General features: G+C 47.3%; 1 protein-coding gene across 1 annotated transcript; it reads left to right on the forward strand.

The window, feature by feature from the left end:
• The first annotated feature begins 2,518 nt into the window (after positions 1-2,518).
• Positions 2,519-27,250, forward strand: FBLIM1 (filamin binding LIM protein 1). The gene is made up of 7 exons (XM_007950766.1): positions 2,519-2,777; positions 10,703-10,899; positions 11,508-11,625; positions 15,369-15,538; positions 21,911-22,089; positions 22,819-22,936; positions 27,137-27,250. The coding sequence occupies exons 1-7, from the start codon at positions 2,519-2,521 to the stop codon at positions 27,248-27,250; spliced, it is 1,155 nt and encodes a 384-aa protein (XP_007948957.1).

Below are 27,250 nucleotides of genomic sequence, written 5' to 3' on the forward strand. Positions count from 1 at the left end.
TGGAGTCTTCCAAGAAAGCAGGCAACTTGACTTCCTGGCTGTGTGTGTGGGGGGTGCGGGTAGAGGTCAGAGTTGGATGGGAAGGACTGGAGGGACATCCTGAAGGTCCACAGAGGTCACTGGGGACAGCCCAGAATCTGCTGACTACAGGATTTCCGCTCTGGTTTGAATCATTCTGGGGTGAAAGCAGTTTGAGAATTTGGGAGGAGCTCTGGTAGTGTAGTACACTTGACTGCTAACCAGAAGGCTAGTGGTTCAAACCCACCAGCCACTCCTCGGAAGGCAGGTTAGGCAATCTACTTCCGTAGTGATACTGCCTCAGAAACCCAGGGAGGGGTCGCTACCCAAGGAGGGGTCGCTATGAGTTGGGTTCAACTCGACGGCAAATTACAACAGCCAGAAGGCTGGTGGTTCAAACCCATTAGCCATTCTGTGGAAAGAAGGCTGGGCAATTTACTTCCGTAAAGATTTACTGCCTCAGAAACCCAGAGGAGGTCGCCATGAGTCAGAATTGAATCGATGGCAGTGAGTTTGGATTTTTTTAGAGCTTAGTGCCATCCATGGAAGAAAAAGCATGTCTCAGGAGGAGGCAGCGTGTCTCAGCAGTCATCTTCTGGACGTTCAGGTCAGATGGTGCTCCGTTAGAACTCTGAATCCGCCTCCATGTCTGGGATCAGTTACTTAACATTTGGGACCTTTGGGGCCCACATTGCTCATCTTCCTCTTAGCTGTACTGGGAATTACGTGAGTTTTGAGGCGTGTAAAGCACTCGGCAGGATGCCTGGCACACAGTAAGCACTCCTACCAGTGAGTGCCGTTGTTGTTGTTGTTGTCTTTATTATTATTACAACGTAGTCACTGAAGAGAGACCATGGGAGCCAGTAGACTTTGAGAGAGGCCTATGACTGGTCACTCAGGCTCCAGGTCCACCATTAGGGGCCTTTGGGGCCATGTCAGGGTGGCACAGAAGCAAAGAGGGAGTAGAAAAAGGGCACAGTTTTATCCCAGGGCACAAGTCTTGAGTTCCTGGGGAGGCTCCTGAGCTGGTGTGACCGACTCACTGCATTCTGAGGCTCTGCCTTCGCCTTGGCTCCAGGCTACTCCCTGCAGGAACCACCTGAGAGATGGCTAATAGGCTGTCCCTGATGCCGCCCTGCCCCGGAGCTATGCTTTGATGGCAGCTGAAGGCATACACTGTGGGAGAGTTGGGGGGGTTGGACACGTGGCCAGTGAGCCAGTGTCCTGTGACAGGGCTGTCATCGCCCTGTGGAAGCAGACAACTGCCCAGGGGAGAAGGTCAGGAATCAGGGGAGGCTTCATGGAGGAGGTGATAAGCTTCTGGGCCTCTAAGCATAAGGTGAAATTTGCCCTGTGGGAGTGGGAGAGGAAAAACAAGTGGCAGAAACACTCAGTGGTAAGTAAGGGAGAAAGACACCCTCAAGGAAGAGTGAGCAGTGCTGAGTGGACAGAGTGTGGCTGAGGCCATAGGATTTTGAACTTTATTATGAAGGTAGTGGGGAGCCATAGAAGGCTTTTGAGTAGAGGCAAAAGAGTCAGATTTATGCTCCACAAAGATCACTCCAGAGGCAGTTTAAAAGGTGGGACTGGAGACCATCGAGGGGGGCCCAGTGCCTGAACTAGAGCCTTGGGGTGGAAGATGGGGCAGAACAAGAAATTCAGGCAATAGAATCAAGACTTGATTGGATATGGGGTCGAGCGCGGAGGCAAGGGTAAGCCCCCCGTGTTGGCCTGTGGGCTGGGCTGGGGGAAGGCAGCTAAGCAGAATAGCCAAGAGCATGGGCTCTGGAATCATACTGCCTGGGTTCAAATCCCAGCTCTGCTGCTGTGTGACTCTGGACAAGTGACTTCATATCTCTGAGTCTCAGTCTCCTCTGTAAGCAGCATGGTGATGGTTCATGAGTACAAAGTGCTAAGGACAGGGCCAGCACTGAGTAGGTCTGGTAAACAGTAGCTCTTGTAATCCTGCTCTCTCCTTCTCCCAGCACCCATCCCTAATGCTTTGCTAACCACACTGTTTCCTTCCCACATTGTAGCTGCCCTGGACTTTGGCTTTCCCTGGAGACTCTGAATCCCAGGTGAGGGAAGTAACTGGGGCGTGGCCCTGGGCTGGGACTGGCAGCCAGCTGTGTGGGGGAGGGGGGAGCTGAGGAGCTGTTCCTTAGGCTTCTAGAAGAGGAAGATGAATCACTGGCATGATGAGCAGAACAGGGCTGGCCTTTGCTTCCTCAGGTGTGCAGGGTGGGGAGAGCCGCTTACAGAATTTTGGGGTTCCATCCCTCTGACCAAGTCACTTGGTGGGCACCTCCCTCTTCCTTGGCTGGGCTGGGGTGCTGGGGTGCTCGGGTGGCTGCTCCTGTCTTGCTTGGAGGCCAGACTCCATGCCGCAGGATGGAGGGGGGTCTGCATGTCCACGGGGAGGGTACCCCATGCCCTGCATCCTGCTTGAGTCTGAGCATGAGTCTTGCTCTGCTCCACAGCCTCTCCAGAAGCCAAGGCAATGGCCTCAAAATCTGATAAGAGGGTTGCATCATCTGTCTTTATCACCCTGGCACCCCCTCGCCGAGATGTGGCTGTGGCTGAGAAAGTGAGACGGGCGGCTTGTGAGGCCCGGCCTGGCTGCCCCTGGGACTCCTCTGCCCCTGTGAAGGCACCCGCGGCTGGCTTGACAGGGAGGCCTGGCTCCCGGACACCCCTAGGCAGGTCTGTGCCAGTGGTGCCAGCTGTATCATCTGTACCACCTCAGCTCTCCAACAGAGGTAAGAGGGTGAGGGACGGGACAGGAGGCCAGGAGACAGGTAGCACCAAGGTGCAGAGGAAAGAGCAGGCTTGGATCACTCATTCATTAAGCAAATATTTATCAGGCACCTACTATGTGGTATGCCGATTCTGGCACCCAAGTGCCTGGGTTGAATTCTGCCTCTTCCACTTCTTGGCTATGTGATGTTGTAGGCCACTTAACCTTTCTGTGCCTTTGAGTCCCTGGGTGGCATAAGCAGTTAATTGCTCAACTACAGGCCCAAAGGTTGGCAGTTCAGACCCACCCAGAGATACCTGGGGAGGACGACCTAGTGATCTACCTCTGAAAACTCAGCCATTGAGATCCCTGTGGTGCACATTCTGCCATGCACATGTCGGGTTGCTATGCATCAGCATTGACCTGATGACAACTAACAATGAACACCACCACGTCAGAGGGCTACTGTGAGGACAAAATGGGTTAATATATATTTAAAGTGCTTAGCCTGTTGCATAGAAAACACCAAATGTGTTACTTGCTGTTATTATTCTGGGCTAGACACTGAGAAGAGACAAAATTTAACCTACATAAGAGATAATGAAATCTATCATATGATGTCAGGTAGAAGCAAGTTTTCTAAAGGATAAAACATGGTGAGGGGACTTTTTATGAGGTAGTTGGGATGGCTGTTCTCGGGAGGAGATCCTTCAGCTGAGGCATGAATGAGGACAGAGCTGGCTTGTGGGGGGAGGTGGTGCTCAGAGAGCAGCGAAAGCAGCAGGTGTAAAGGCCCTGAGACAGGTGTGAGCTTGGTGAGTTGAATTTGCTGGAAAAATGTGCTTCTTCTCTCTTGGGCTCTCGAGGCAAGCTGTTTCTTCTCTCTGGGCCTTGGGTTCCTGTTCTGTAAAATGGGCATTCCTTCATGTATGTGACATATCCACCACAAAGCAGATGCTTCATAAATGCCTGTCTCTTTATCTTGTGCTTGGTCCAAACTGGCCTTGTCATGGTAATGGAGAACCTTCCACTCATCGCCCCCTGCCACTCCCATGGAAAGTCTCAGCTGTCAGGTCAGGTGGAATCAAGGAGGGTGACTGTTCAGGGGCCTTGGATGGCAGGGATGGCTCATTGTCTGGGACAGTGACACTCAGGGACATCAAGGGTTAGAGGCCAGCCCAAGATGGCAGCTGAATCCTCTGAGTCCCCCAAGTGCTTAGCCAGGCATCCTATGTCCCAGAGGAGGGTAGGGCAGCTCTGTCCATTCATCACCATTGAAACCACCCAGGGGCCAATTGGAAATGCCAGTTACAGGACTCGAGGAAGGGGGACCACATGTACATGTGTGAGAGTGTGCATGGATATGCCTGCAACATACTTCTTCATCCTGCTAAATTCATCTTCCCTTCCTAACTACATATTCCAGAAAAACAGCCTCCTCCCAGCTACTTCTCTGTATAGGAGAACCAGAACCATTTTTTCAAAAAATTATATAGCAGGATGTGTGACCAGGTAACAAAAAAAAATTTGTCGCTTTTGGGAGGGAGAAGGAGCCCAGGAAATGGAGTTCAGGTGCCAAGACGCCAAAATTTCCTGGGCACTGTCATGGGCTATTAGGATGATACAGCCAGAATTCTCCCTAGAAGCAAGGATGGCGAGACTTTGTCTCACATCCTTTGGACCTGTTATCAGGAGGGGCCAGTCCCTGCTTGGTGGTGGTGGTGGTTGTTACGTGCCATCGAGTCAGCCCCGACTCATAGAGACCCCTCCTTGGGTTTCCAAGGCAGTATTACTACAGAAGTAGATTGCCCAACCTTCCTTCCGAGGAGTGGCTGGTGGGTTTGAACCGCCAGCCTTCTGGTTAGCAGTCAAGTGCCTTAGGCACTATGCTACCAGAGCTCCCCGCTGCTTGGTAGAGGGTTAGAAAAAAAGAAGACGACTCTCAACACGGTGGATTGACACGGTGGCTGCAACAATAGGCTCAAACACAGCAACAGTTTTGAGGGTGGCGCAGACCCGGGCAGCAGTTAGTACTGTTGTACAGAGGGTCACGCGGGTCGGAGCAGACTCCACAGTACCTAACAACATTAGGATGGTAGGCGTGGATCCTGGGAGTATGGTAACAGAGACCAGGCCTTCCTCAAGAGAAAGCTACCAGAGTCACCAGTTAGTCATTGGTCAGAGTCATGGTCAGCCATTTTGTCTGCTGACTTGGCTGACTGGAGCAGATCATGTGGCATCTTGGGGTCCAGCCCCTCGAGCGAGATACGCTCTGGATGTGCAGGTTGGCCCTGAGCCAGTCCGACCACAGAACACAAAGGCTGACCACTTACAGCCATCTTCACAGCAAACTGTCATCTGACGCCTCATCTCGGGCTTGTCCTCTCAGGAATCCAAGGTGTTTCTTTAGCCCTGTCTTCCTGGAAAAGTCTCCATCTTTCTTTTCTTCCTTCCCAACTAGATACACACACACCCTCGCACACAAACACACTCACCCACACATCATCTATTTCTTATTCATAAACCAGTTTTCCCCTCAGATTCTCTTAAAGCTGCTCACCCCCTCTTTCTGCTCTTGGCTCCTTAAACCAGCCTGTGCCCTCAAGACCCGTCTGTCTGGCTCCCTAGCTCTCACTTGTTTCTCTTTCTCTCTTTTTTTTTTGACATTTTATTGTAATTTGGGTGAAAGTTGACAGAGCAAATTAGTTTCCCACTCAACGATTTATACACATTTTGTTTTGTGACATTAGTTGCAATCCCTTCAGTGTAACAGCACTCTTCCCACCTGCTCCCTGAGTTCCCTGTTTCATGTGCCCATTTTTCCTGTCCCTTCCTACCTTCTGAGCTTTGTTTTTGGGCAACAGCTGCCCTTTTGGTGTGGCATTGTTGATTGTTCTAAGGAGTACTTGCCTTATAGGTGTTATTGTTCACTTTATAGGCTTCTGTTGTTTGACTGAAAGGTGACCCCTGGGGGTGCGTTCAGTTCCAGGTTTTTAGGGTGTCTGAGGACCATAGTCTCAGGGGTTCCACCAGTCTATCAGACCAGTAAGTCTGGTCTTTTTTATGATTTTGAATTTTTTTCCACATTTCTCTCCTACTCAGTAATGGTAGCCAGGCACCATCTATTGCTTCTCCCTGATGCATTCCTGCCCTGTGAGGACCTTTCACGGCCAGTTGTCCTAGAATCTTAAGGCGGGACTGGGAGACGCCTCAGCACTCCTGCTGCCTCTCCATGAAATCTGGTTCCTGACTCAGAGCAGCTCCTCAGTTCTCACACTTTAGCGACATCAGCATCACCCTGGGGCTTGTTCTAACACTGGTTGCTGGGCTCCGCCCCCCGGAATTTCTGATTCAGCAGGTTAGGATGAGCAGGTTAGGGTGAGGCCTGAGAATTCGCATTTCCAATTTGCATTTTCAGTCTGTGGTTCCCCTGTGAGAACTGAGGCACAGAGTGATAGCTCTCAAAATGTGGCCCCTGGGCCAGCAGCATCAGCATCAGCTTAGGGAGCAGTCAGAAATGCCAGTTTTCCTGTTCCACCCCAGACCTGCTGCACCAGAACTTGTGGAGGTAGAGCCCAGCTGGATGTGTTTAAAGGAGTACCCCCACCACTGATTCCGACTCACAAGTTTGAGGACCACACAGGTCTAGAACAACCTTCCCCTCTGTTCAGTCCCTTCAGCCCTTGGAGAAAGGGGACAGGGCATTATCTTTATTGAGTGGATGAGGAACCTGAAGCCCAGAGGTCGCCCAGTGAGTTTGGGCAATGGGACTAGAGCCCCGTCAGTCATTTGGTGATACAAATACTTAAGATCTTGGCTGCTAGAGGAATGTGATGGATGTCACTGAGTTGCACCTGTAGAAATTGTTGAATTTATACATGTTCTGCTTTGTATATTCTCAACAACATTTGCAAAATAAATTATAAAAGGAAAAGGAAACCCATGGGGCACGGTTCTGCTCTGACACATGTTGAGGTTGCCATGAGTTGAATCAATCCTATGAAAACCGATTTGGTGTTGGGGGCTAGAGCCCAGGTCTTTAGGCTTCTGGGGCCTCAGACACGTCCTCATTCACTTTCCATGGGTTCCTAGGGCAGTCTGCCCTCACTGAAGCCTGGCACAAACTTGTGCCCCAGTCACAGGAGGCCGGCGAGTACTTCCCGTGGCCCTTTTCTCCCTGGGGCTCTGGTCAGAGTGCTCACCCTGTACCAGGCAACCTTTCACGGGCAGTGCTCACTGCCCCTCACTAAAGCTTCTCTCCTGACCCCCTTCCTTAGTCTTCCTACTTTGGGAGAGCAGGGAAGCCCCTGATTGGGTGGGAGTTCCATGTGGTGACTGCTCCTTGGAGCTGAGATGGGGACTGGTGATCCCCCAATCCCCACCTCCTTCCTCTGTCGGGACACCAACTGGCAGTTGGGGTCAAGGGCCATAGTACAGGAACCCTGTACATGCCACATCCAGTGATATCAAGATTTTGACACACACACACACACACAGAAAAGAGCAGGTTTGTTGGTCTGATAAAAGTCTGGTGGAATCCCTGAGACTATGCCTCTAGTTACCCTTCAGGTCTGAAACTGAAGTCACTCCTGTGGCTTCCAGCCAAAAATAGACAGGCATATGGAGTGAACATTTCCATCAGGTAGATACATCCCTTGGAGCGATCAGTCAATCCTGGGAGAACAGAAGGACAGCATTGGCACAGGGAGACAGCTGGGGTGGGGGCAGTGCATGGGAAGAAAGGACACAGGGAAGAGGTAACTACGGAGAGGAAGTAGGAAGAGAGCTGTTACATTGTGGGGATTGCAGTCAATCCCCACAATGAAACAAAATGTGTATGAACTGCTGTACGGAGAATGAATTTGCTCTGTAAACTTTCAGCCAAAGCACAGTAAAAATTAAAAAAAGATTTTGCCACAGGTGCTACATCTCCGCCTTTTTTATTGTTGAATCATTTTAAAACAAACTCCTGTCAATGTTTTCAGGATGGGCCCCTAAATATGGCCCCAGTTCCATGATCACACTTCACAAAACAAACAAGAATGCCTTGTGATCACCTGATACCCTGTTCATAATTAGTTTACTCTGAATGCTTTTAAAATGCCTGTGAACTGTTGCGGTTGTAGAGGAATACCTTCCCTTTGGGCTATAAGAGTCAGTGGAATGTTTAGTTTTTCTGAACCTTAATTTCCTTACTTACAAAATAAGAATTAAAGGAGATGATGAATAATCCTTTGAATCAAGATCCAAATAAGGTCTGGAACAGCACTCTGAGTGGGAATATAATGCAGGTCACAAGTGCAAGCCACATGTAAAAACTGAGGTGAAATTCACGTAACAAAATTAACCTTTTTAAAGTGGCAATTAAGTGGTATTTAGTATATTCACAATATTGTGCAACTATCACCTCTATCAAGTTTGAAAACATTTTCATCACCCCAAAAAGAAAGCCCTGTACCTATTAAGCAGTTACCCCACACACACACTTCTCCCCTCCTCCAGCCCCTAATCTGGGAGCAACTACTGGTTTACTTTCTGTCTGTATGAATTTACCTATTCTGGATATTGCCTATAAAGCCACATAAATAATTTACAATTTTCTAGTATCCGCATTGAGAAAAAGTACAAAGAAACACATGGCGTTAATTTTAATAATATATTTTATGCAACTATCAACATATTAAAGTATCATTTCAGCATTTAATCAGTACAAATATAAAAATTATTAATGAGATATTTTACATTCTGTTTTTTTCATACTTAGTCTTACAGCACGTCTCAGTGTGGACTAGTACCACTGCAAATGCTCATTAGCCACACGTGGGTGGTGGCCACCATATTGGAAAGCACAGATAGATGCATTAAAAAACAAAAAACCAAACCCACTGCCATCACGTCAATTCCAAAGCATAGCCACCCCTGTAGGGTTTCCAAGGCTGTAAATCTTAAAGAAGCAGATTGCCTCATCTTCTTCCCATGGAGTAGCTGGTGGGTTTGAACTGATGACCTTCTGGTTAGCACTTAATTGCCTCACCCACTGTGCCACCAGAGCTCCTTTATCATACACTTTGTATGTGGTCATTTTTCTCTTGAGTCTCTTTTCATTCCAGGAAACTCCTCTCTTCCTTCCCTACCCCGAAGCCATTGAGTTATGGCAGAAGCTAGTCAGGTCCTGCAGAACATCCTACATTCTGGATTTACCTCTTCGCATCTTTGTGGTCTCATTGAACTCACCCCTCTATTGTCTGTATTTGTTATAAATGGAAGTTAGTTCTAGACACCTGACTAGATGGAGGAGGTTTTTTACTTTTTTGTAAGAACATTTTACAGAAGATGCCCATTGCTTCCTGACATAAGGAGACCCCTGGTATGTGCTTAGGAGCTCTGGTGGCATAGTGCCTAAGGCATTTGACTGCTAACCAGAAGGCCGGCGGTTCAAACCCACCAACCACTCCTCAGAAGGAAGGTTGGGCAATCTACTTCCGTAGTGATACTGCCTTGGAAACCCAAGCAGGGGTCGCTATGAGCTGGATCTGACTCGATGGCAGTGTGTGTGTGTGTGTGTGTGAGTGATATGTGCTAAGGTTGACCGGTGGGCTTAGGTAGTGACAACCTGATCCCTCCTTTGGAAAGTTCCCCAACAGCATTTGACCTATTGCTTTCAATACCTAATGACGGTGACCTCAGAAGTGTATCTAAGTTATGGCAGGTATGGCCCATGCCCTGGGTGCCACTTGAAGTGGGGCGCCACTGAGCAGTTTCTATTAATCATCACCATTTCCATCGCCAGTTATGAGAGATCATTCAGCAAGTTAAAACTAATACGTTTGTATTTGAGAGTCTCTGTGGGTCAAGGCAAGGCACTTCAGTGGCACTGTAGTTAAAGCATTGGGTTGCTAACCAAACGGCCAGTGGTTTGAACTCACAAGCCACTCCATAGGCTTCTATAAAGATTTACAACCTTGGAAATCCTATGGGGCAGTTCTACTCTGTCTTATGGGGTCAATATGAGTCAGAATTGACTCAATGGCAGTGGGGTGAGTATGGGTCAAGGCAGACTGGGTGATCTTTCTCAGCTGAGTATAGAAAGAGAAGAAACTGAAAAAAATGACTTTGAGCACACCAGTTTTCCTCAGTGAAACCAAAGAAGGTGCAGTTGTAATTTTCATGTAGCGCCATAATGTGCTAAGTAAAAGAGTAACGAGCTTGGCTTGTCCTGTTGAGCTGATACTGTGGTAAAGTGATCTATGAGGTGTCAGATGTTTGGACAGGGGAGCAATTTCAGTGCTAGCTCTAGGCGTTGTTTTCCATAGATACGCCTCTGTCTGACCTCTATCTATTATCTTCTTAAAGTGATAGTTCCTACACTTGTGCAGCATCAGCATCACCTGGAGGGCTTGATAGCTCCCGATGGCTGGCTCTCACCCTCAGAGTGTGACTGTGCAGGCCTGGGGCTAGCCCAAGAAGTTGCATTTCTGACAAGCTCCCAGGTGGTACACTCCCCGGTGAGGATGAAGATGCTGGTCCAAGGACACCCTTTGAAAACCATGGCTTGGAGCTGAGTTATGTTTGTGTTCTAATAAGGCTCTGTGGTAGGGGATTTGGGCACTGTAGCCCCCTGAGAGGGGAGGACTGGCGTGGAAGACTCTGACGACCGCCGTCTGAGCTCTTCCCATGTGCCATTCACTGTGCCAGTCCCTTTACCTGCATCATCTCATTTAACCCTTACAACAGCCCTAGGCCATTGCTATCCATTTTCCAACTGAGCAAATTGAAATTGAAACTAAGTCTCTTGCCTAAGGACACACAGCAAGTAAATGGAACCCAGATCTGGGGGGCCTGGAACTGAGCCCTCAGCCACTATGCCTTGTGGCCCTCCGGGTACGTGGACCTTCTCTATTCACCTGCAGAGACTCCGGCCAACCTTCTCTCCCCATCTGTTTGCAGGGTGTTCTCTCCCTCCTCCTACCCAGGATGGCGAGGAAGTGCTTCCTGATCTAGACCACCTCCCACCTCCTCCGCCGCCCCCATCAGCATACCTGCCTCCTCCAGATGAGGAGCCGCTTGGCCCGATGGGGACGTCGCTCATCACGGACTTAGAGCAGCTGCACCTGCCCCCACCTCCACCCCCACCCCCACCGCAGGTACTGCCAACCCCTTGGTCCCCAGCGGAGTGCCATGGGTTGGGGGAAGGAGAGGCTGGGCCTTCCGGGCCTTTCAAGGATAGAAACCTGGAGGTCATTTGGTCCTTTCTTCTGCGTCAGGACAGTCCCTCTTTAAAGCTCTTCCAGGATGGTGAAATTGCTTGGGTATGAGAAGGGGTGCCATGTCCTCTCCCCCCTCTGCTCCACCCATTTCTGCTCTGAGGAAGACATTTCCTGGTGTCTAACCTAAATCCCACATGCTGCATAGGAAATCCATTTTTAATCTTCTGCCCTTAATAAAGGCCATTATGGAAATGAGAAAGGAGAGAGGGTACAGGTTCAAGGCCAAGGGCTGAGCTACTTCCATTCAAGACCCAAAGAAAAATTCCTTAGAAGTAGAAGGAAGTCTCTTCCTTGGGTTGAGGGTGCCGCTGTAATCTTCCTGCTGAGCGACTTTGAACAGGTCACTTGCTTCTCTGGGCCTCAGTTTCCTCCCTGCACAGTGGGGCTAATTGTGCCTTGTGCCACTAAGATGAGGAGTGGAGCTGAGAGGGCTTCAGAGGGTCCCCCCTGACTTCCTCTTCTGACTTCCCATCTTTGTCTCTCAGTCCCCGGTGGACGGGCTTCCCCTCCAGCCTTGGCCTGGTCACCTCAGACCTGCGGAGGAGGAGCTGCCACCTCCCCCAGAAGAGCCTGTTTGTGTCCCTGAGAGAGAGGCGTCCACAGGTATGGGTTGGAAAGATTCTGGGTGGTCTTCCGGTGGGAACTAGGAGAACAAGACCACCATTGTCTGCCTAGCCCATATTACCATGATTGGCCTTGTATTTTATTTTTAGTGCCTTACCTTTTTTCCTTTATAGCTTTAAAATCCATTTAAATATTCATCAGTAAACTTTGCTATGTTAGCAAAAATGATTTGAATTTTTTTTAATGCATAATGTCCTCATCTAGGGAAAAATAAAGAGTATAAAAGATAAAAGGTCACATAGAGAGGTCTGACTTCCATCCCATCCCTGTGTTAGCCAGTCTCCTTCCTATAGACAACCTCTATTGATAAAGCCTTGTGTATCTTTCCAGACATATTTGATGCATATAAAAGCAAATATAAATATGTGCCCCCCCTTCTGTTTTCTTTTTTGGGGTGTGGGGGGAAGAGCTTTCAGATCTGTCATTTCATCAGTTATATTTTGCCTTATGTGTTCATCTTGTTTTCACAACTAGATATTGAACTCCTTCATTGGCCATGACATGTCTTAATAAGTAAATGTGTTTATTTCCTGTTTGAGCAACTATTTATTTTTTTCAGCTTTGCATGTTTGCATTTTTATTTTTTTTCACAATGTTTAAAAAATTTATTTCAAATTTTGCTGTTGTTGAGAATATACACAGCAAAAATATACACCAACTCAAAATCCCCCTGCTGTCTACTACAAACAATAGCCAACTCTGTATGCCATTGTGCACTTTGTTTCTTTCCTTAAAACTCCCTCCACAGCAGACACAAAGCAGCAGCTTACTCTTTTCCACAGCTGCATGGCATTCCTTGGTCAAGACATACATATGGCTTTAGCCAGTCTCCTATTGATTAAATACTTAGATTGTTTCTTTTCTTTTTTTAATTGTGGTTTTATATATATATAAAACCACACACACATATATATATATACATACATATGTATATATGTGAGCTCTGGTGGCATAGTGCCTAAGGCATTTGAGAGCTAACCAGAAGGCTGGCGGTTCAAACCCACCAGCCGCTTCTTGGAAGGAAGATCGGGCGATCTACTTCCGCAGTGATACTGCCTCAGAAACCCAAGGAGAGGTCGCTATGAGTCATATCTGACTCGATGGCAATGTGTTGCATTAATTTATTCTAGATACATTGTTTCAGTGGGATCATACACTATTTGCCCTTCTGTGATTAACTTACTTCATTCAGTCTAAAGGTTTCAACCTTCATCCATGCTGTAGCGTGTATGAGGACTTCATTTCCCTTTATGACTCAGTGATAATCCATTGTGTATCTGCACCACATTTTTTTATCCATTTATCTATTGATGGACATTTGGACTGTTCCACCTTTTGATTATTGTAAATGATGTTGCAATGAACATTGATGTAAAGTATCTGCTTGTATCTCTGCTTTCAAGTCTCTTGGGTGTTACCTAAGGGTGGCATTGCTGGGTCATATGGCTGCACAGGAGAGACACTTGGCAATCTGCCCCCATGAAGATTGCAGCCTAGAAAGTCCCATGGAGCAGTTCTGCTCTGTCACGTGGAGTCACTAAATCAAAATGGACTCAGCAGCACCTAGCAACAACGTGGTAATTCTGGCAAACTTTTTGAAGGACCACCAAATTGGCATCACCATCATACAATGCCACCAACAATTGATGAGGGTTTCAATTTCTGTGTCCTTGTCAATACCTCATGTTTCCCATTTTTCCTAATAATAGCCACCCTGTTGGGGATGGAGTGGTTTCTTGTTGTGGTTTTGGTTTGCATTTTCCTAGTGAAAGTGAGGATGACTTAAGGCACCTACTGATGAAGGTTGAAGAATACAGTCTGCAGTATGGATTACATCTCAACATAAAGAAAACAAAAATCCTCACAACTGGACCAATGAGCAGCATCACAATCAATGGAGAGAAGATTGAGGTTGTCAAGGAATTTACATTGCTTGGTTCTACAATCGATGCCAACGGAAGCAGCAGTCAGGACATTAGACGACATGTAGCATTGGGGAAGTCAACTGCGAAGGAACTGTTTCAAGTGCTGAGGAGCAAGGATATCTCCTTGAGGACTAAGGTGCGCCTGACACAAGCCATGATATTTCCAATCGCCTTGTATGCATGTGAGAGCTGGACAATGAATAGGGAAGACCGAAGAAGAGTTGATGCTTTTGAGTTGTGGTGCTGGCGAAGAATGCTGAAAGTACCATGGACTGCTAAAAGAACTAACAGATCTGTCCTGGAGGAAGTGCAGCCAGAATGCTCCTTGGAAGCAAGAATGGCCAGACTTCGTCTCACCTATTTTGGTCATGTTGTAAGAAGGGACCATTCCCTGGAGAAGGATGTCATGCTTGGTAGGGTGGAGGGTCGACGAAAGAGGGGGAGGCCTTCAACGAGATGGATTGATACAGTGGCTGCGATGATGGGCTCGAGTATAGCATGGATTGTGGGGCTGGTGCGGGATCGGGCAGTGTTTCGTTCTGCTGTGCATGGGGTCGCTATGAGTCGGAAACGACTCGACGGCACTTAACAACAACAACAATGACACTGAAGGAGCTCTGGTAGCATAGTGCCTAAGGCACTTACTTGACTGCTAACCAGAAGGCTGGCTGTTCAAACCCAGCAGCCACTCCTCAGAAGGAAGGTTGGGCAATCCTTCTGTAGTGATACCGCCTCGGAAACCCAGGGAGGGGTCGCTATGAGTCAGGGCTGACTCGATGGCACATAACAACAACAACAATGACACTGAGTGTATTTTCATGTGCTTCTTGGCCATTTATATATCATATTTGGAGAAATGTGTTTAAGTCCTTTGCCCATTTTTTGATTGGGTTATGTTTCTTTTCATTTGTTGAGTAGTGGGAGTTCTGTATATATTTTGGATATTAACTCTCATCAGACATATAGTTCCCCAAAATTTTCTCCCGCTCTATAGGTTGTCTCTTTATTTTGTTGATCAAATACTTTGAAGTAGAAAAGTATTTTTTTAAATAATTTGTTTTGTTACTGCTGCTGACAATATACACAGCAGAGCATACACCAATTCAACAGTTTGCACAGGTACAGTTCAGTGACACGGAGGACAATCTCGAAGCTGTGAAACCATTTTCACCCTGCTTTTCTGAGTTGTCCTCCATTAATATAAATATAATTTATATAATATAAATTCACTGCCCCTAAGGTTCCCATCTAATCATTCAAGTTTCTCTTGTCAATTTGATAGCATAATGCCTAAGGCACTTGACTGCTAACCAGGAGGCTGGCAGTTCAAACCCACCAGCCACTACTCGAAAGGAAGATGGGGCAATCTACTTCCATAGTGATACTGCCTCGGAAACCCAAGGAAGGGTCTCTATGAGTCGGATCTGACTTGACAGCACATAACAACAACAACAGACAGTAGCTTGAAAGAGCAATAATGCTCAAAGCAGATATGCCCTACGAGTTAAGCTAAACTATTTGATTTTAAGAAAACTTCAGGGAATATTTTTAGTTTAAGGTTTAAACATTATTTCAGGGAAAAGTTTTAATTTTGATGAAGTCCAGTTTATCCGTTCTGTCCCAATGCTTTGTACTGCTCCGTATGACACTCCTCATTTATCAGATGAGGAAAAGGAGGCCCCACTAACAAACCTGAGGGTTCAAAGCAGAGACTTGGGCTCTCTGGAAATTTTGGTGGTGACTAGGCACAGTCCTCTCCAGCAGGGCTGGTGATGACCTTTGTCTCCCCCACCCTAGATGTCTGCGCCTTCTGCCACAAGACCGTGTCCCCCCGAGAACTGGCCGTGGAGGCCATGAAGAAACAGTACCACGCCCAATGCTTCACGTGCCGCACTTGCCGCCGCCAGCTGGCCGGGCAGAGCTTCTACCAGAAGGATGGGCGGCCCCTCTGTGAGACCTGCTACCAGGTAACCCCCCTGAGGCAGGCCTCCAGGTGCCAGGCACTGAGCTGGGCACTTGGAACACATATTATTTTATCCCCACAACAGTCCTAGAAAGTAGGTGCTATTGACCCATTTCACAGACGGTTGAAGTTCACAGAATGGAAGGAGCTCAGCCAAGGTATGTTGTTAGCTTTGGCTGCAGGAACAAATGACCACAAACTGGTGGCTTAAACAACACAGTGCACATCTATTCTTTACAGTTCTGGAGGTCAGAAGTCTAAAGTCACTCACTAGACAAATGTCAAGCAAGGTGTCAGCAGGGATGCAGTCCCTCTGGAGGCTCTAGGGGAGAATCTGTTTTCCTTGCTGCATTCCTTGTATTCCTTGGTTCCAGGCCCCTCCTCTATCCTCTAAGCCAGCAGCATAGCATCTTACTTCAGTGGTCACACTGCCTTCTTCTTCTAAGTCAAATCTCCCTTTGCCTCCCTCTTAAGGACCCTTGTGATGACATTGGCCCTACCCAGGTAATCCAGGATAATCTCCCCTCTCAAGATCCTTAATTTCATCACATCTGCTAAGTTTCTTTTGCAGACAAGGTAACACTCACAGGTTCCTTAGGCCTGCCACACAAGGTCATGTTCAGGAGGCTGTGGAGCTGAGGTTCTACTCCAGGTCTGCCTGGTTCTGGAGCTTGCCCCTGGTCTTGCCACCGTGTGACCTAGACCTATGAGGTTCCAGATGCAGGTGGCCATGGGGGAACCTTGTGCCACTCGTGGTGGTTATGTTTTTGTGTCATCTTGGCTGGGCCTGGTTGAGTGGCTGGGCAGCTGGATGTAGTATTCCCTATGATGAGACTGGTAATCAACTCCATGGTGGAATCTACTGTGAGCAGCTGAGTATGTGGTCTGCTTCCCGTATATAAGCAGCAGCAGCTTTGAGAATGGTCTCTAGCCTATGACACACTTGGACCCTGCATGTAGCCATACCATTGTTCAGCAGCCTGCTATGCTCTGCCGACCTTAGGACTTACAATGGACTTGAATTAATGGCCTGCCATGTGGTTTGGTAACATCAGGACTGTGCCTTTTTACTTGTCAACCTTGGGTTTGTCAGCCTCTAGCTCCAGTGGGCTGGGAGTAGGAGGCAGAGCTGGACCCCAAGGTTGAGGGGCTTTCACCCAGCCCCTAGAGCCTGGCACTTTGAACTTGGACATAAAGCCTCCAAACTTGAGAGAATAAACTTCTGTTTGTTAAGGCCAACCCATTTGTGGTATATTCTTGTCAGAGCGGCACTAGGTAACCAGACCACTGCTTCTGGGTACCAAATGCAGTCTGGGGGAGCTGGTCTGAAGGCCAAGCTATTGGAGTTTCCAACTGCTTGACGATTTTTGGCTGCACTTTTCCCATGTGGTTTCTAGACCACCTACAGCTGCGTCACCTGCGTGTAGTAGGCTTCACCCTGTCCTTGCTAATTGATGGCATCCAGTAATCTGCTTTTATTTTTTTAATATCTTTTGTGTTTTAGGTGAAAGCTTACATAGCAAATTCAGTTTCCATTTAACAATTTTAACAAATTGTTCCATGACATTCATTACAATTTTCACAGTGCATCGGCATTCTCATTAATTCCATTCTGTTTGTTCTGTTGCCATTGATCTAGCTTCCCCGCCCCTCCTTGCCTTCTCATCTTGGCTTTTAGGTTAATGTTGACCATTTGGTCTTGTACAGTCAATTGTTTAAGGAAGCACATTCCTCATGGGTGATATTATTTATTATACTATAAGCCAATCTGTTATTTGGCTGAAAGGTGACCTCTGGGAGTGGCTTCAGTTCCAAGTAAAAAGGGTGTCTTAGGGCAATAATCTCAGGGTTCTTCTAGTCTCTATCAGTCCATTAAGTCTGGTCTTATTTAGGAATAAGTTTAGTTTAGTTTTTTTCTACATTTTTCTCCCTTTTTATTTGGGGCCTTTTATTGTGTCCCTGGTCAGAACTGTCAGTAGTGGTAGCTGGGCACCATCTAGTTCTGGTCTCAGGCTAGGTGAGACCATAGTTCATGCGGGCTATTAGTCCTGTGAACTACTTTCTTCCTTAAGTCTTTGGTTTCCTTCATTCTCTTTTTCTCCAGATGGGAAAAGATCAATAGTTGTATCTTAGATGGCCACTCACAAGTTTTTAAGACTTCAGATGCTAATCACCAAATTGTAATTTAGAGCACAGACTTAATGAACTACGTTATGCCCATTGACTAAGTTATCCTACAACACTAGAGACTATGGTCCCAAGCCTTTAACCCAGTAAACCAGTCCTACTACGTATTTGGATATATCTAGGTGGTCTCCCATAGTGGCTAAGGCACTTGACTGCTAACCAGAAGGCTGGTGGTTCAAATCCACCAGCCACTCCTCGGAAGGAAGATGGGGCAATCTACTTCCGTAGTGATACTGCCTCGGAAACCCAAGGGGGGGTTGCTATGAGTCGGGTCAGACTCGACGGCACATAACAACAACAGGAGGTCTCTGTAACTGTGCCCCCTGTGTGCTTTATCTATACGAATATATATGCAGCACTCAAACCTGTGTATACTTATGCTTACAGATATACCTATATATGCACACGCATGTACTCAAATATACCATACCTTCCTATATACATGTAGCATGTACACCTACCCATGTAACCACACACCTATTTTTTGTTTGTTTATTACTGTTGTTGCAAAATTGTATATGTTATAGCATTTACCATAATTGTCCTTTATTCTTGCACATCTCGATGTCTTCATTCATTTTCATCAAATTATGCTGACTTCCCCTGCATTGTGTATTACCTTTCCTATCAACAGAAATAACAAGTGTCTACTTTCTAGCAAGTGATGCCCCTCCCCTTCATGTTCCTGGTAATCATCAAATAGCATTGCTTTCTGTGTGTATACCTATTCTTGACTTTATAAAAGCGGGACCATAAAATATTTGTCCTTTTGTGATTGACTTATTTCACTCAGCATAATGTCCTCCAGATTCATCCACATTAAAAGATGCTTCATGAACTCATCATTCTTTATAAATGCACAGTATTGCACAGACTTAATGAACTATGTTATGCCCATTGACTAAGTTATCCCACAACACTAGAGACTATGGTCCTAAGCCTTTAACCCAGTAAACCAGTCCTACTACATATCTGGATATATCTAGGAGGTTTACCCATTCATCTGTTGATGGGCGCTTAAGTTGTTTCCATCTTTTTTCTGTTGTGAATAATGCTCCGATGAACATGAGTGTGCATGTGTCTATTTGTGTCACTGCTCTTAAACCTCTAGGATATATACCTAGGAGTGGGATTGCTGGGTCATAAGGGATTTCTATTTCTAGCTTTTTGAGGAAGCACCATATTGTTTTTCATAGTGTTTGTACCATTTTATAGTCCCACCAGCAATGTATGAGTTCTAATCTCCCCACAACCTCGACAGCATTTGTTGTTTTCTGTCTTTTTTGATCAGTGCCTTTTTGCAGGGATGAGGTGGTATCTCATTGTAGTTTTGATTTGCATCTCCCTAATGGCTAATGAAGGAGCTCTGGTAGCATAGTGCCTAAGGCACTTGACTGCTAACCAGAAGGCAGGCGGTTCAAACCCACCAGCCACTCCTCGGAAGGAAGGTTAGGCATTCCTACTTCCGTAGTGATACTGCCTCGGAAACCCAAGGAGGCGTTGCTATGAGTCAGGGCCAACTCGATGGCAAATAACAACAACAACAACAACAGCTAATGAAAGGAGCTCCGGTAGCACAGTGCCTAAGGCATCTGACTGCTAACCAGAAAGTTGGTGTTTCAAACCCATGAGCCACTCCACAGAAGCAAGACTGGGCAATTTACTTCCATAAGGATTTACTACCTCAGAAACCCAGTAGGGGTCACAATGAGTTGGAATGAACTTGATGGCAATGGGTTTGGCTTTTTTTTTTAATGGCTAATGAAGGAGCCGCAGTAGTGCACTGCCTAAGGCATTTGACTGATAACGAGAAGGTTAGCAGTTCAAACCCACCAGTTGCTCCACAGAAGGAAGATGGGGTAATCTGCTTCTGTAAAGATTTAGCTACATAGAAACCCAATGAGGGTGGCTATGAGTCAGAATGGACTCAGTGGGTTGTTTTTTTTTTGTTTTTTTTTCTGTTTCTAATGAATCATGAGCATCTCTTCATGTGTTTGTCAGCTGCCTGAATTTCCTCTTTGGTGAAGTGTCTGTTCTTGTTCTTTGCCCATTTTTTATTGGATTATCTTTTCTATATATTTTAGAGATCAGACCCTTGTCAGATATGTTGTTGCCAAAGATTTTTCCCCAGTCTATAGCTTCTGCCTTCACTCTTTTGATGACCATAAATATTTAGTTTTTAGAAGGTCCCAGTTATCTAATTTATCGTCTGTTGTTTGTGCATTTGCAGTTGTGTTTGATAGTCTATTTATGCTGAAAATTAGGACCTCTAGTTATCTTCCTGGAACTTTATAGTTTTAGCTTTAACATTCAGATCTTTGATCCATTTTCAGTTAGTTTTTGTGTATGGTGTGAGGTATGAGCCCTGTTTTATTTTTCTGCCAATGAATATCCAGTTTTGCCAGCACCATTTATTAAAGAGACTGTTTCTTCCCCATTGAATGGACTTCAACCCTTTGTTGAAGATCAGCTACCTGTAGATGGATGGATTTACTTCTGGGTTCTTAATTCTATGCAACCTGCATTTTCAACAAGTGCCTCGGGTGGTTCTGGAGCACACTGATTTGAGCGGTTTAGAACATTTGGAGTTGGGACTACCCAGGAACATCTGAACAATCGGCTCACAACCTTGTGACAACTTCAGCCAGAGCCCGTGAGGCACTGTGGGAAGGGGAAAGAGGCAAGGCTTTCTTCTACCCTGTCCCTCTGACCCCAGCAACGTGACCAGGGGAGATGTCCCTACCTTTCTTCCTCTGCTTGGTGCCAGGCACGGGTAAGGCACTGAGAGAGGAATGGCAAAAATGAGCTTACAGCTGAAATGTGCTGGAGAGAGAAGAGCTACTCATAGGAGGGGGGAGGAAGGGAAAACACTGTCCCCACCTGTGGTGGTTCAGTTTGTGTGTCAACTTGGCTGGGCCTGGTTGAGTGGCTGGGCAGATGGATATAGTATTCCGCATGATGATATTGACAATCAACTCCATGATGAAATCTACTGGGAACAGCTGAGTAGCTGCCTTTGGGTATGTGGTCTGCTTCCTGTATATAAGTAGCAGCTTTGTGAATGGTCTCTAGCATATGGCACCTTGAACCCTGCATGTAGCTGTGCTATTGTTCAGCAGCCTTCCATGCTCTGCCAACCTTGAGACTTACAATGGACTTGAATTAGTGGCCTGCCGTGTGGTTTGGTAACATTGGGACTGTGCCTTTTTACTTGTCAACCTTGGGTTTGGCAGCCTCAACAACCAGCAGCTGTCTAAGTGAAGAAAAGCCTCTAGCTTCAGTGGGCCAGGAGTTGGAGGCAGAGCTGAAGCCCAAGGCTGAGGGGCTTTCACCCAGCCCTTAGAGCCTGGCACTTTGAACTTGGACTTAAAGTCTCCAAATTGTAAGAGAATAAACTCCTGTTTGTTAAGGCCATCCCATTTGTGGTATCTTTTTGTCAGAGCAGCACTAGAGAACCGTAACTCCAGCAGACACTTCTGTCCAGGAGAAATCGGGTTAAAATGAACAGGAGGAGCCAGAAGGGAGAAGCAGCAGCATGTCCAGGGGAAAAGATGGAAGTTAGTGCAAGGCTCTTTGCTCCGCCTCGAGAGTCTCTCCCTCTCTCTCTCTTTTTCCCTCCTCATTCCAGAAAGGATTTGAGAGAGCTTATAAGAATGCATACCAGATAGAAAGAATGCATACAATACTGTGAAATAAGAAATCAGAGCAGAAGAAAAATCAAAGTAGAATAGTAAGTAGAGGAAAAGTTAGTAACCAAAAGTGTTTGATGAAAGACACCTATAATGATTGCTACAAGCGGAGGAACCTGGAATTTGGCTTGAGTTTCCAAGTAGCCAAATGGAAAAGGGAAACTATTTCAAGGTCTATTGTCCATACCAATTCCTCTTGGGGATCCCTTTTTTTGACTCTGGAGTTTGAGAGAAATTTCTCCTATGGCCCTAGTGGGCACTGGCCTCAAGCATGTACCAGTAACCAAAGAATGCAATAATACCCTCATGGTAGGATTCCTCACTGCAAACCAAGGACACAGTGCCGAGCTTGATCCATTGTAAGTGATGGTAGAGTTTCGGAGTGCGAGGTATAGTGTGACTGAGATGAGCCCCTCTCCTGCACTGCTGGCTTCCTGGGCCCCTGTGGATAGCCGGCCAGGCTCCCCTTAGGGCTCTAAGGCAGCGGCCCTCTGTCCTAGGACACCCTGGAGAAGTGTGGCAAGTGTGCAGAGGTGGTCCGGGAGCATATCATCAGGGCCTTGGGCCAGGCCTTCCACCCCAGCTGCTTCACCTGTGTGGCCTGCGCCCGGTGCATCGGGGATGAGAGCTTTGCCCTGGACAACCAGAACGAGGTGTACTGCCTGGATGACTTCTATAGGTACGAGAGTGGGGTCTGCACACTGGGTGGGGCAGGGAGGGCAGACTGGGACAAAGGAGCCGGGCTTGAGTGCTGAGGGGCTGGGTCAGAGCTTTCCAGCACTCTCTGGCCCTTCCTGTACCACACACGCACACATACTGCCCACGTACCTGCCCTGTGCTAGGGACTTCTTGGGCATAGCCCATTTTATCCTCAAGACTGTCCTGCCAGGGAGGTATTAGGAAAGTTCCCATTTTACCACACTGCCAGCTGCTAAGTGTTGGAGCTGTGACTCGAACCCCTGTCCACCTCACTGCAGGGCCTTGCTCTTAACCCCCACACCACAGCACCTCCCTCTGAACCTGTGAGGCCACAGGGACACAGATATTCATGATACTGCCCTTGTCCTCAAGTAGCTCATTGCCCAATTAAGAAAGAAAGAAAGGCAGCGATTTATAACATGGGTCCAAGCCTACAGAACACACAGGAGATTTCTCAACTTTCTCAGAGTCAAACGTCCCCCAGTCACTTCCTTGCCTCAAGCTAATTATACCCTGGGAAGCCAGATCTAATTATACACAGCTCCCCCTCTGCTCTTGCTGGGAAGAAATAGACATTTGTGGTTGTAGCTCCAGGTGCAGTCACATAGCAACGGGGCTAAATAGCTCTGGGAGATGAACTGGCACCAGGCTGTGAGTTCTGACAGCTAATTGCTGCGGTCTCAGCACATGGCTTACTTTTTTCCTCTAGGAAATTTGCCCCAGTGTGCAGCATCTGTGAGAATCCCATCATCCCCCGGGACGGGAAGGATGCCTTCAAAATCGAGTGCATGGGAAGAAATTTTCATGAAAACTGCTATAGGTGCGAGGTGAGTGGAGCAGTGAGGGTTTAGTAACATGCTGTTTAAATAACACACGTTCAATCACTGCACACGCCTTCATGGTGGCCAGCTGGGTGCCAGGCCCTGGGCTGGGTTGTGGGTCACAGGAACAAGTTGGGGTGGGGTCTCTGCTCCCAAGTTGCTCATCAGTTGTCTAATAACAGAGACAAATAAGTATGGAGATAATTGCAAATTATTAAAAGATCCCAGGGTGGCGTAAATTGTGCTTGACTGTTAACCTAAAGGTTGACAGTTTGAGCCCATCCAGTGGTGCCGCTGAAGAAAGGCCTGGTGATCTGCTTCCATGAAGATTACAGCCAAGAAAACCCTGTGCAGCAGTTAGTTCTGCTCTGTGGCATGAGGAGTCACCTTAAGTCAGAATCAACTCAATGGCAACAGGTTTTGGCTTTATATATATATATATATATATATATAGTTTATTAATCAGAACTTGTTGGTTGTTAATGACAGAAACTCAAACTGCTTTCCACAAGAAAGGGAATCTGTTGGCTCATGGGGAAGGGTGGTGTTTGTACCAGGGGCTCAAATGATATTAGGGCCCTCACTCAGTCTCTTGGTTCTGCCTTTTTTGTGTGTTGCCTGAAGGCTGGCATCCTCTTAAGCAGAGACAGGTGGTACACGGCCACAAATGACCCAGGTTTATATCCTCTCAGCTTAGAAACCCAGGGGAGGGAACCTGTCTCATGCAGGAAAGGCATACAATCCCAGGAAGGCCTCTGATTGGTCCAGGTTAGGTCACATGCCCATTTGGGGCCAGTCACAGCAGCTGGGGCCTAAGGCACTAATTGACCACTTCTAGGCTCCTATAGCATAGTGGCTAAAAGCACTTGACTGCTAACCAGAAGGCTGGCGGTTCAAACCCACCAGCCACTCCTCGGAAGGAAGGTTGGGCAATCCTACTTCCGTAGTGATACTGCCTCCGAAACCCAAGGAGGGGTCGCTATGAGTCGGGGCCGACTCGATGGCAAACAACAACAACAACAACAACAAGGCTCCTATAGAGTTGTTATAATCATAGGAAGTGAGAAGGGATGCTGGGTAGACACACAGCCCAGATGTCCTTTCATTGTTGTTGTTGTTATGTGCCATCGAGTCGGCCTTGACTCATAGAGAAACCTCTTGGGTTTCTGAGGCAGTATTACTACGGAAGTAGATTGCCCGACCTTCCTTCCAAGGAGTGGCTGGTGGGTTTGAACCCCGGCCTTCTGGTTAGCAGTCAAGTACCTTAGGTACTATGCTACCAGAGCTCCTGTCCTTTCATAGGGATGGGGAAGAAAGAATGTATAAGATTAGCTTGGGACAAAGCTGACACTAATAGAGTCTACCTGGGGCAGAGGAACCAAAGGCATGTTCATTGAAGAGGTGATGCTTGAGTGGGGATTTGAAAGATGAATAGGAATTTGCCAGATAGGGGAGAGAAAGGCTAGAAAGAAAAGAGATCCAGTGAAAAGCCATTGTGGTTCCAGCTAATCTGGGAAGTCAGAGGAAGTGGAGGTCTCTGGTGAGTCTAGAGGCAGGGTTAAAAATGAGGCCAGAGAAGGTGAAAGGGCTTCCTGTAGCCCCAGGTAGTCATTCAGCACCCCAGCCCCTGGCCATGATGATTGGCCCAAAATGGGCATGTGACCTAAGCTGGGCCAATCAGGGGCCTTCCTGTGATTGTATGCCTGAGGAGTTGTTCTTGTTGTTTGCCATGGAGCATGAGGAGTAAGGCTAAGGAATCTAGACTTGAGGTTGCAGGGAGAGGGCAGGCTGAAGCTGGGGAGGCTGATTAGAAACTGGTGCAGTAGTTCTAGCAAGAATACCTAGGGAGCTGCACAGAACCTGTGCTAAGGAGGCCCCACGCTCACTTTAAAACTGCTACTGCCTTGAAATTCTTCAGTTTTGAACAAGGGGCTTCACGTTTCATTTTGCCCTGGATCCTGCCGGTCAGGACAGGCTCCACGAACCCTCCCCCTCCCATGTCACTGAGCATGCTGCTTTCTCTGGTGATGGTGACAAAGATGGCAACTTTGTGACTATCACCTAAGTGGGGCATTGGAGCAAATGTAATCATTCTAAACACACTCAGACATTTAACATTTACTTAAACAGATCACAAGGCTGTTGTTACTGAAGGTGAGGAGGGAGTCTGGGGGAGGAGTCGATGAATTACTTCATCATTGTATCAGCTTTGTTAGTTGGAGTGCAAGGTCTGGCTGATAACGCATCTTGAGAGAACAATGATGAAATTCAAATGCTGTTATCACCACTATAGCACTAAGGTCCTGGGTACCTAGTATTTCTTGGAACCTGGCTGGTGAGCAAATAAAGCCGCCCTGCCTTGTCCTGATAAACTTGACCACGGCTGCCATGAAAGTTGCCCAATGAGCCAGAATTTGGACCCTGGCAGTTAACATTTCAGAAGGGAGGACTCTTGAACCGCAGTGGTCTGGAGTAGGCTTGTTTCTTCAAGAAGGAAAATAGGTTTCTAGGAGCCATCTACACCCACCTCGTTGTTCCTGCGTTACCTTGTGGACCATCTTATTTATTACCATTGTTAGAAGGGTAATATGTTATACTCACATGTGGTGGTTTTTAATGTATAAAATAACTTCCGTATATATTGCCTTATTTGATGCTAATGACAGTCTTTCCAGATGAAATTTATTGTCTCCGTTTAAGATGAGGAAATCAAGGCTCAGAAAGTATTTCCAACCCATGTTTGTCTGAACTGAGTCTAGCCAATTTCTGCCAACCCACGTTCCTTTGCAGACTTGGCCTCCACTTGATTCTAGCGTAGGAAAGGTCACTTTGTGTCCCTTTGGAACTTTAAGTTTGGTGCTTGATGCTCTCATGATGTCAAACAATTGTTGGGAATAGTATAGATACCGGGATTAAATAGCCCAGGGTCCACTTGAGAGAATCAAGGTGGAGTTGCAGGAAACAGACACACGAGGGTGCCCTACCCAGCTGGCAGCAGAGGAGCATGCCTTGCGGTCAGGGCCTTGCTAGGTCAGGATGGCCACTTGGCAGCCTTGGTCAAGTTGATCAGGACAAGGCAGAGGGTTTATTTGTTCACTAGCCAGGCTCCAAGAAATACTAATGTGGGGACCAGGCCTCTCCTGGTGGCTTGAGAGATGAACACAGCTGCCATTGGGCTTCAGTTGTGCCCTGCACTGGCCACATCTCTGGACATTAATTGTTCCCATTATCACTCTCCAGTGTGAACCCAGGTGAAAGTGCTGGTCTGGGGCAAAAAGGTGAAGTGGACAAAGTTTGGGCCTCAAATCTTCATCCTCCTTGTGCTGAATCTCCCCGGTGATTTGAGAAGTTGGAAGTATTCGTGTTTGTGCCACTGTTGAAGCTGTATGGGCAGTGGGACAACAAAAGGACCCTTGAGCCTGAGCCTGGAGTCCTGGTCCAGTCCCAGCTCTGGAGCCAGCTGTGTAGCCTGGCACAAGCCCCGGCTTTCTCTGGACCTCAGTTTCCTCATCTGTGAAATCGAGGGACTGAGCAGGTTCAGTTACTCATTCAACAGGCACTTACTGTGTGTCTGTGCCGTGCCAGGCACTGTTCTAGGCTGGGATCTAGCAGTAGCCGGAGCTTCTGCCTTGTGGAGCTGACATTCGAATGGGCTCTGGGTGGTCCTTAAGGCCTTTCTAGCCCCAGCTTTTCATGATCCCTCAGAGGACATCTTTCTCCGGAGGGCACACTTGACCCCGAGCATCCTCAGTTCTCCAGTGGGCAGATTCTGTTCCCAGCACTTCCACCTCCGTGCTGCTCAAAGCAAGCCCCCTGTATCTGATTTGTCTTCCCTGTGAGGACCTGGCCAGGTGTGTTGGCAGGTAGAGCAGGAATGAGAGGCTCATTCTTCACCCTTACTCAGAACATAGGAACCCGTTGCAGTCAAGTTGATTCCAACCCATGATGAGCCCATGTGTTACAGAGCAGAACTGTGCTCTGTAGGGTTTTCTTGGTTGTAATCTTTACAAAGTCAGATTGCCAGGCCTTTCTTCCATAGTACCATTGGGTGGGTTTGCACAGCCAACCTTTAGGCTAGTAGTCAAGTGCAAACCATTTGCACCACCAGGGACCTCAAAACACACCAAAGGGTTCTGACTCCCTGCAGCTCCATGCTGGCAGTGCCCTTGCCTGGGTTGTATCCACACATATCTTTCTCTCCCACAGGACTGCAGGATCCTCTTGTCTGTCGAGCCCACCGACCAAGGCTGCTACCCCCTGAATGACCGCCTCTTCTGTAAGCCGTGCCACGTGAAGCGGAGTGCTGCAGGGTGCTGCTGA

Source organism: Orycteropus afer, unplaced genomic scaffold, assembly GCF_000298275.1.
Source record: "Orycteropus afer afer isolate SDZICR_OR568_19922 unplaced genomic scaffold, OryAfe1.0 scaffold00288, whole genome shotgun sequence".
NCBI lineage: Eukaryota > Metazoa > Chordata > Mammalia > Tubulidentata > Orycteropodidae > Orycteropus > Orycteropus afer.

Excerpts from the sequence above, each read along its gene's own strand:
- FBLIM1 (XM_007950766.1), top strand. The coding sequence starts at position 2,519 with ATGGCCTCAAAATCTGATAAGAGGGTTGCATCATCTGTCTTTATCACC. Across the intron at positions 2,778-10,702 it reads ACCTCAGCTCTCCAACAGAG|GGTGTTCTCTCCCTCCTCCT; the intron begins GTAAGAGGGTGA and ends ATCTGTTTGCAG. Across the intron at positions 22,090-22,818 it reads TGCCTGGATGACTTCTATAG|GAAATTTGCCCCAGTGTGCA; the intron begins GTACGAGAGTGG and ends TTTTTCCTCTAG.